Genomic DNA, 10928 nt, shown 5'->3' on the forward strand with positions numbered 1-10928 from the left:
TTTGTTTCTGCTCTTCTTCTTCATGATTTGACTTGAACTGAACAATAAAAACACATTTATTCCAGTATTTATTGATCTGTTCATGTTAGTTGATGACAATAAAGTTGTTCTCTGTTAGTTCTTGTTGACTCTCAGTGCATTAACTGATGTTCACCAGCACAACTGTGGATTAATAATGCTTCAGTAAATGTCTGATCACTCTCATTCATTACGAGTCAGTAACTAGGATTAATAAATGCTCTAAAAGAGTGTGAGTGTGGTCTGGCCAATCCAGTACAGGGATATCATGGTTCTTAAAGCAGGTGTTAGCACATTTGGTAGTATGGGCAGGTGTCGAGTCCTGCTGGACAGTTAAATCAGCATCTCTATGAAGCTGTCAGCAGAAGAAGCATGAAGTCAATAGTATCTGACTGCAGACTAGCATATGCACCTGACACACACAGTCTCAGACACAATGCACTTAGTGGAGCTGGTGACGTTAATGTGAGGGGTATGGATGCTCTCCAAACCACCACTGACTGTGGAAACTGAACACTGGACCACAAGAGACTTTAATTCTGTGTCCTTACTTTCTACTTCCAGACCTTGATTAGCATTAGAATATAATATCTGACATTAGTCAAGCTCTGAGGAAAAACAGAGTCTCCTATATTATTATTATCCTATATTATTAATGACAGTTCGGTCAGGATTCTGCCTCTGCAGTGCTGTTAATTCTTGTTTTGGTGGCAGAGTCCAGACACTAGTCATGTCATGTGTTATATGTTGTGCTCGGCTCGGGTTGTCTTGGGTTGAGTACCTCTTTCTCGTCATTGTCTGTCCTTGTCATTGTATGAGCATCGTCCTGGTTATGTTCGGACCATGCACGCTCCTGCTTGATGGGGGTACACTCTTGTCCCGGTGTCTGTGTTTGCGTTGTCTGCAGCGTGATGTCCATTCTCAGCATCTCAGTCTAGTTGGTTTCAGATGGCGCTGGAAGGGAACATTCACGTCGCATGTGTGAGCGCACGGTGAGTATCTTTATTTATCGTGTGCTTGTGTCTTGTGTTCTGTTGTGTTTGTGTGGTGTAGCATGTGGTTTCATGTTTTCATCGTGACCACGTGCTTTAGTGCCTTGTTTCGTGTGAGCATGCTACTCTCTCATTGGCTGCGTGTTCTAGTGCTGTTTGCATGTGAGCACATGGCTTGTGTTGTGTTTTTGTATCATGTGTTCTGTTTTCTACCGTCTTCTCCCACCCTCCTTGTTATCCTGTTTGCAGTTATTATTTTCACCTGTCCACCTGTCTGTTCATTGGTTTGTCTTCTCTATTTATTCTCCTAGTGTGCTCTGTCCTCTGCTGGGCCGTTGTTGATTCTCTGATTTCGTTTGCTGTTGTTTGATGTCTATTTTACAACAGTCGATTGATGTAATGAAATCCCTGTGTGTCATGCCAAGAACCTAGTCTAGTTGAGTGTATATGTAATGCCATGTTTTCCTCCACAGGGAGGTTTGAGTTGTTTTGTTTTGTTTTTTCCTAAATAAATATTTTATTTCCCGCCCTTCATCACCTACAAGCCCAGCCCTGACTTTGCTGAGAAATTCTACAGGACAGCTGAGGGGCTGAATTTCAATGACTGGTTGCTGATGACCCACCTTAAAGAAGAGGATCTCTTGCACCAGCACCAGCACCACCTCCCAGCCTATGCCCAGCCCTCATGGGCTGACCTGCACTCAGAAGCAGAGATTGAAGAAGGCCTCTGCTGCAGTGTCGGCTCCAGCCCCAGAGCGCCCTTTAGTGACTGCCCCTGTCCCAAAGTGCAGCTCAGCGTCTGCGCCACCCAAGCTCCTAGCCCTGCCGGCCCCAGCCCATCTTGTTGCACTGCTGGTCTCACTCAGACACCTTGGCCTGCCAGCCCCAGCCCGGCTCCTAGCCCTGCCGGCTCCACCCAGACGCCTTGCCCTGCCTGCTTTCCACAAGCTTCCAGCCTAGCCGGTTTCCCGAAGTCCTCCAGTTCAGCTGGCCTCCCACAACAGGGCTCAAAATTGCGACCATTTTGGTTGCATATGCGCACCAAATTTAAGCTATGCGACCTCATAATATATGTGGGAGCATTCATGCGACTGCATATAATGGTTGTAGTGCGACCTGTTTTTTTTTTCTAAAAACATGGTAAAATCGGTCTTCCCTGCCGCTATATTGGTTCATATTAGCTGTCAATCACTCGAGACTTTCCACTGTCAGATGACAGGGAGGGAGCTTTTATGACCACAGCAAATGCAAACGGCTGAAGAGTGAAAAATCGCTGACTCTCGATGCGTTGCATGCACTGCGTGTTTAGCCAACACAATCTCACGGCAGTTCATAACATTTTCTAACGTTTCCTCGTGAGATCAGGCTGCAACAGTGCCAATGTCCGCTAAAACACCATCGTCAAAGAAGCTCGCCTTTACTGAGTTTAAACTGATGCGGGTTATAACAGAGAACAGTATTGCGCCGGTGGTCATCGGGAGAATCCTGCTCTGCCCCCCTCATATTGATTTGCAAACACAGAAAAATGTAATTCAGCGCGTAACGAGGCTGAGCATTAAAACAACACGAACCGAAACCAAAACTTTTATAAGTGAGACTTTTCTTCCTTTCTTTTGTCGATCTTTCTTGAGGTGTTTATTATTTTTCTATTTAATTACTGATGACTGCTGTGCAGCTTTCAGCATTGAATTGAATGATTGATTATTATATTTTGTTTGTTTTGTAGCAGAAATATTATTGATTAATTTGACATGCATATAAAAACAATAGTACAAAATAAATATTTCTTACTGCAATGCTTCATTTGTGTTTGATGCAAACCATATTTTTATTTTTCATAAAGTAACAGTAGGACTTTATATAGCAGATAACTTACATTAAAGCACATTCAAGGCAGCATGATGATGAGAAATGTAATTCATTATTAGTATTATTGTCATCATCGTCATCATTAATATTTTATAATTATTCGACATTCATTTTGGAATTATTGCACAAATATTAAGTCATCACAGCATTAGTTCGATAGTTGTTTCTGGGTTTTGTTAGTCCCAATTGATGATGTTTTCAAATACAATAAATACCTTAATATACAATTTTCAGCGGTGCTCATTCATTTTTGGTGGGTGCTCCTAAATTTTTTCTGGTGCTCCTAAATATTTCAGGTTGGGAGCACCGGTTCTTCCAAGTAAGAAAGATAACTTCGAGCCCTGCACAATTCTCCAGTCTAGCTGGCACCCTACAGGCCTTCAGTCTGGCCGGCTCCCCATAGACTCCTCTAGTCTGGCCAGCTGTCCTTGGGCCGCCTGCTTTTCTGTCCCATTCTCATCCTCCCTGGGTCGTCCCTCCTGCTCCGCCCTATATATAACTTAAAAACAGCAACTTCAGATTGTTTTCTTTGTTTTATTATGATCAACATAAAGCTGGAGCCCGAGGAGAGTGTGTTGAAAACAGTACAAGCACAACATCAACATTAATCATGAACACCTTACATTTATTTGAAGATTCTAAAGAATAAAATCACACAAACACACAATGCCTCAGTGATTCACACAACTGTTCCACAGATCACTAAACTATATCATGCAGCACTTTAAGTGGTGTTGCATAGTTTATTTGCCTTGCCACCTTGCATCTTTTAGTTTTCACCAGCGCATCAATATCAGGCATCACATGATGAATTGCAGCCAACTTCAGGAAGTGCTCTGAAACATCCACCATGAAAGAAAGGTCCTGCCTGCATTCTACCAAATGAAGCTCTAACACTGATTTATCCTTTCCTTCCATGAACTGCTCAATTTCTTCTCGCAAACCAAAGAAACGCCTCAGCACAGCACCTCCACTTATCTATCTTATGCTGCAACACAAGCTTGCGACAATTCTTAACTTTTTGATTTAGTGGATAATTCATATAAATTAGTACAATTTAATTCATACAATTTAGTACGATTTGCTTATCAACCAATGAGGATTGGGTTTAGGGGTGGAGTTGGGTGACACACCTGATTTTTAAAATCGGACATTTTCGTACAACTGAACTCGTATGAATCAGTCACTTAACTGACAATACCTGAAATAGTTACGTTTCCTCATGAGAATACCGACTGTTGTACAGCAGGGCATAGATGTGGTCTTTCTCTTTGAGAAGGCTATCAAACTGACGCTGTTTCAGGATCAGATGAAATGAACAGTTTGTCATTTGCTATTGCGCCATCTACTGGAACAGCAGTTTCTTTTATTGAAAAATTGCAGCTCATTTTTATACTTTACAGAATCCTCTCGCCGGCCGGATTAAACCCATTTGTGGGCCTGATCCGGCCCGCAGGCCGTACATTTGACACCCCTGCACTAGACTTAACTCAACATTGGCATTAATAAAGGTAAAGAAAATTATTAATGTGGTCACTGTAGATTTAGAGAAATGGTAGAATGTTAAATTTAATTGAGGAAAATATATGCAAGAGAGGAGGAAATTGATGAATAATAATGGACATGAAGAGAAACAGAATATACATTAGGAATAAAAGTTAATAAGTATAGATTAGGACATAAGTTATATATATACTGTATATATTAATTTATTAATTTTCCTTTGGCTTAATCCCTTATTTATCAGGGGTCACCACAGTGTAATGAACTGCCAACTATTCCAGTATATGTTTTACACAGCGGGTGCCCTTCCAGCCGCAACCCAGTACTGGGAAACACCCATACACAAACACATTCACACACAGACCTTCAGGGTAAATTATCTAAAGCTAAAGTCAAAACTACAATAAAGAGACAGACAAAGAGTACAAGGCAGGAACACTGGGATATAAATGACTCAGGAAAACATCTGTAAAAAATCCAAATGGTAAATGGTCATAACCGTCGCAGAATAGCACATACAGGACTAAACAAGACACTGTGTTTATAGTGAAACACACACATGATTTATACTCACATTGTACCCAACATGAAACATGTGCAGCATGTAATAACAGAATGTCAAGATTAACAATACAAAAGACAAATATTAAGAGAAGTATTTATTAGATATAATCTTACATTTACTCTGGAAATATATAGTAGAAATATAGAGTATAAAGTCAAAATATGGAGGCTACAAAAATTCCCCTTTATTTATTTAAGCAGCAATGTTTTCCCTTGGTTTTACAGTGTGATTTGTTTTCCCCGTGTTTCTCTCCATGTCAGACTCCTGTTCCGCACTCCAGTCCAGCAGGTAGCGGTAAAGCGCATTTAAGTTTGACAACCGCCAAAATACTGAAGAAGAAGTTGACAAACCGAAAGCGTCAAACGAGTTCAAATTGTGTTCCTGCTGCACAAGAGCGTCTGTACTTCTGCATGTGAGTTAAATACTTCTACATTACGCTGATTTGTGGAGATGATGAAGGGTTTATATGTGTATAATTGTGTTTATAAGCGTGATTTATAGCACTGTCTGCTCCTGAAGTTTAAAGCCTTAAACACCGATTAAACACGGTCATTTGAACAATATAATGGGTTAATTTTATCCCTTAAAAGTGTTTGTGGTCTTCTATATCAGGTTGACTTGACAATTTCACATCATGTAGCACGAAATAAACTTTAAACAGAGTCAGGAAATCGAAAGTGAAAGCAGAGCTTCCGTAAACAGGAAGAATGCGGATGATCCTTAAACTGCGTTTAACTGGTAACGTTTCACCACTAACAGACTACTAACTAAGCAAATAACGAATTAAAATAGTAAATAGTTGTCTAAAGTGGAAGTTATATGACAAACACATATCAAATGATCAAATCTGAAATATCTGAGGTGTCAAATCAGGGGTAAAACCAACTAATGATAATCAGTATGTGTATATATATATATATATATATATATATATATATATATATATATATATATATATATATATATATATATATATATATCTGCAGTGAGATGACTGAAAGTCAGTTTGTGGTGTCCCTCATCATGTGGTGTGTTTGAGTGCGGTGTTGTTAGTGAAGTGAGCATTGATTGCTATAAAGTGTGCTGTTCTTCATCTCAGTATATTGTCATCTCCAGGTGATGGTCAGCGGCTGATTGTTTCCTCAAACCTCTGCTAATGTCTGCATTGGTGTTTTAGCTGCAGTATGGCAGAGGAGCGAGTAAAGGACTCTCTCTCAGAGAAACACAGGTATTGACTCTGTTTTTACACCATTATTTCAACACTTTCTCTGAACAACAAACACCAACAACAATGCACTTATTTGTGTTGCTATTGCCTGATAAAATTGTTAAATGGTGGTACAATTTTCTTCTTAGCTGGTTCTTGGTGAAAAATGCTGGAGAACTACTGGTTTAAAGCCTGTTGTGTAGAGGTACAATTTGTCATGTGACCGTTTGTCATCAGTTGAAGTGCGAAAATTCTTAGTTTAAATGGAGTTATATGGAGTGAGAGAGACCTTTGCACTCTTGTCTTGATATGTCTGAGAATATTAAAATAAGCCCCTCAGCTGTCAGAACACAGTAAACACAGTAAGTGTATTTCTACACACTCACTATAATCTGCTCTTTTACTCCACTGAACTACATATAAAATGCAGAAACTGTTCAGCTCAGGCTGATCTAAAGGGTTAATGCTGACATCTGATGATCAACAGTAAAAAATCTTTCCAACCAGCACCAATCAAGACTGCATGATCAGATGCTGATATTGCTTCATTATAGGAAGTCATTGGGGTAAAACAGCCACAAGCATAACAAAAGGGTGCTACATTTGAACAATACACACAGATTAAAAACAGATATACATGTTAAACTTAGTGTGTAGCTCAGTGAAGGGAATATTATTTATTTATTGTCTTTTCTACCTAGAGATTATATTAATGTTTTTTTTTTATATATTTAAGCCAATAATTAGTCTGCCCTTAATTAAACTGAACAAACTCATATTTGTCTGATAAACTCTTGTAAAGGAGACTGAAGATTGTCCTGCAGTTTATTCCTCTGGTGTGTTTGTGTGTTCAGTGTGAGATCAGGATCATGTGTGTCCAGCTCTGTGTCTCTGAAGAGTGACTGCTCTAAAGATCGTGATCCACCAAACTTCAGTGGGGAAACACCATCATCTGCTGAAAGGTATTGTGTGTTTTACATTATTGCTCACATCAACAGTTTTGTGTAAACCAACATTTCAGTAAAGTGAGTCGTTCCTGAATAAATCAGTTGTTTAAATTAATCAAATGACTTTAGTGATTCATGAAGACATTTACAGACACCTGGCGTCTTATTCAGAGGATCTTTCAGTCAATATTAATATCAGATTTCTGTCAATTATTTCATTTGTGGAGCATAAAAGATGTTTTGAAGAAGTTTATAACCATATTGTTGTGTAAATATATCTAAATAAAGGTGAAGCTTTTGAAGGTAAATCTAGATATGTTGTTTTGTAGCTAAAAGTGTGTGTAATAATGAACTGTAAATCAAATATTTCTTTCAAAGCTACTTTCTAATAATGACTTTGTGGTTGACAGGGCTTTGTAATGACAGAGACAATTGACTGTGATTTCTCAGCTCAATGTAACAGAAAACTCAAGTGACAAATCTGTCCACTGTCTCCTTATTATGAGCACTACATGTATTATTTTCAGAGTTTGTAAGATATATATGTATGTGTTTGCCTGTAAATGTGTAATTACAGTAGTTTTATCTGTTAACAGTGTTGAATATGAGTCAGCAGATTCAGGAGACGAGACTCACAGGAGACACAAGAGCTTCACAGACAATCTCCAGTCGATCTTCCAGGTGGGAAAAACTCATTTATTATAAACAAATAAAATAAAAACAGTTATTTAAAAAATATACCGCTCAATTCAAATGTAGAGCGTTTCATTTATTATGGAATAATTGACTTCAGTTTATTGAATTCTTATAAAATAATGCACAACTGTCGCCAATACACCTTTGTGTGTATTATTTTCTAATAAATGAACAGATTAGTCAATTATTCTGCAAATCCCACCGAGTAATTTTTTAATAGATGTCCAACTGAGGATGGCTTGACTAAAGGCTGAGTTTGAGCTTTTGGTGAAAATCTAACAGTAGTCCAAATCTAGACTAGTCATCAATACAAAGATTAGACAGACTTCACACCTGCAGTCATTCTGCAGCTGTGAAATAATGAAAATCATTCAGCATTCATAAATGTGCTCAATGCCTGTCTGAATCGACTCCATCTGAAAATAACTGCACACCCTATAAAGCACAGTCCTGTAGTATAATGTTGAACAATGTATTTTCAATTGTTCAGTAGTTTATGCATGAACAGCTGTATGCAAATGAATATTTTGGTTAAATATTGATCTTCTCTTTTCTTCAATCATAGAATCTTGAGAGCAAAATGTTCAGATTTCTGAAGAATGAACTGGAGAAATTTAAGAAAATCTTACAAGAAGAAAACAGACAAGAGTTTGTGAAGGAGTTTAATGAGAACAGAAGCAGAATCACAGAAGCAACTCTTGATCTCACACTCTTCTTCCTGAGAGAGATAAAGCATGATCAAGCTGCTGATACTCTCGTGGGTAAGAGACTCATGGCTAGACCCACACAAAACCTGCAGATTTCCACAGACTTTTAGCCCATAATTGAGTTTATTTATTTACTTGTGCGCAGTTTTATTTATTCAGTTTTTATTTAATTTCAGTAATATTTTTGACAAATATTAAAATATTCATATGATTTATTTACAGTGCAGTTTGTAAAGTCATATTTTCTGTCCTTTAGTAGATCTGTTATATAAGAGACTTGCTTTGTTTGGCAATTAAGTGGATCTAATTTTATTTGCATTGTAAAGATTACATATTGTTGAATATTATTATTTTACAAGTTAAAAAGGTGTTATTTTTATGTATTATTTTATATATTTAGTTTTTATTTTGACAATCCCAAAGTTATGATATTCCCAAAATCATTCCACAGTAATCTGCAGATATTTTACACAATCCTCCACAGAAATAGCAAAAAAAATGTCTGAAAATTTTGTCTGGCTCTACTCATGGCGATCTGTCAGACTGACACTTACAAATAAGTCATGACTAAATCTCTCTGTTTCTTTGCTCCTGTGTTTAGGTGAGCTGTTCTACATTAATCAGCTTAAATGTAGCCTGAAGAAGAAATATCAAAGTGTGTTTGAAGGAATTGCTCAGCAAGGAGTCTCCACACTTCTGAATAACATCTACACAGATCTCTATATCACTCAGGGTGCGAGTGAACAGGTCAACACTGAACATGAGATCAGACAGATTGAAGCTGCTTCCAGACGTCATCAGACACTAGAGATACAGGTTGAATGCAAACATTTGTTTGAAGCAGCTGAACAAGACAAGCAGATCAGAACTGTCCTGACAAAAGGAGTTGCTGGCATCGGGAAATCAGTCTCTGTGCAAAAGTTTGTTCTGGATTGGGCTGAAGGGAAAGAAAATCAAGACATCAGCTTCATATTTCCTCTTCCATTCAGAGAGATGAACTTAAAGGAGAAAGAAAGACAAAGTTTAAAAGACCTCATAACTCAGTTTTTCCCAGAGACTAAAGGACTGAACCTTACAAGAAGCACACGATTCAAAGTCCTGTTCATCCTTGATGGATTGGATGAATGTCGTCTTCCTCTGAACTTTGCTGGTAATGAGACGTGTTGTGATGTATCTTCAACAGTCTCTCTGGATGTTCTCCTGACGAACCTCATCAAGGGAAATCTGCTTCCTTCTGCTCTCATCTGGATCACCAGCAGACCAGCAGCTGCAAATAAGATTCCTGCTGACTGTATCGACCGGCTGACAGATATACTAGGATTCAATGATGCCCAAAAGGAGGAGTACTTCAGAAAGAGACTCACAGATCAGAATCAGGCCAGAGAAATCATTGATCACATTAAACAGTCAAAGAGTCTCTTTATTATGTGCCACATCCCAGTCTTCTGCTGGATTTCAGCCACTGTTCTCCAGAACATACTGAAACTGAAACACAGGGCTCATGCTGAAACACTGCAGGAATCTCCCAAGACTCTGACACAGATGTACACACACTTTCTCCGCTTTCAGATCCAGCAGAGCAGAAGAAAGTATGATGGAGAAAACACAGCAGATGTCTCCTGGGATCCAAACCTCATCCTTTCACTGGGGAAACTGGCCTTCCAGCAGCTGGACAGAAACAATGTGATCTTCTATGAGAGCGATCTGAAAGACTGTGGCATTGACGTCTATAAGGCATCAGTGTACTCCGGCATGTGTACCCAGATCTTTAAGGAGGAGATGGGAATCATTCTTGGTACCATGTACTGCTTTCTTCACTTGAGCATTCAGGAGTTCATTGCAGCCCTTTATCAACATCTGATTCTAGGCAGCGACAAGAAGCATGAATTGTTTATTATACAGATTATCAGAAATATAGGCATGACTGATTTGCTGAAGGCTGCAGTGGACAGGGCTCTGGAAAGTGAGAATGGACATCTGGACCTTTACCTTCGCTTCCTTCTCGGTCTGTCACTTCAGTCCAGTCGACAACTCTTACGAGGCCTGTTGACACAGCAGGATGACAGAGACCAGAGCAAAGAGGAAATAATTGACTACATCAAGCAGAAAGTTGAAGGGAATCTGTCTCCAGAGAGATCCATCAATCTGTTCTACTGTCTGAATGAACTGAACGACCAAACTCTGCTGAAAGAGATTCAGTCTCACCTCAGTAGTGGAAGTCTGTCATCTGCTCGCCTTTCACCTGCCCAGTGGTCTGCTCTGGTCTTTGTGTTGTTGACCTCAGAAGAGGAGCTGGAGGAGTTTGAGCTTCAGAAATTCCAGAGATCAGACGAGTGTCTCATCAGACTATCAGCAGTCATCAAAACCTCCAGAAGAGCTCTGTAAGTCAAAGTGCTTCTGTCTTTCATCTGTAGAAGTCCATCT

General features: G+C 39.0%; 1 protein-coding gene across 1 annotated transcript in view; it reads left to right on the top strand.

Moving 5' to 3' along the window:
• Positions 1-5267: 5267 nt before the first annotated feature.
• Positions 5268-10928, top strand: part of si:dkey-51d8.1 — a 31213-nt gene continuing 25552 nt past the window's right edge. Inside the window, exons 1-6 of the mRNA NM_001423537.1 lie at positions 5268-5359; positions 6064-6175; positions 7009-7116; positions 7698-7782; positions 8363-8558; positions 9106-10885. Of these exons, the coding sequence (NP_001410466.1) occupies positions 6132-6175; positions 7009-7116; positions 7698-7782; positions 8363-8558; positions 9106-10885 (2213 nt within the window). The 5' untranslated portion in view covers positions 5268-5359; positions 6064-6131. The remainder of the gene's footprint in view (positions 5360-6063; positions 6176-7008; positions 7117-7697; positions 7783-8362; positions 8559-9105; positions 10886-10928) is intronic.

Source organism: Danio rerio, chromosome 4 (assembly GCF_049306965.1).
Source record: "Danio rerio strain Tuebingen ecotype United States chromosome 4, GRCz12tu, whole genome shotgun sequence".
NCBI lineage: Eukaryota > Metazoa > Chordata > Actinopteri > Cypriniformes > Danionidae > Danio > Danio rerio.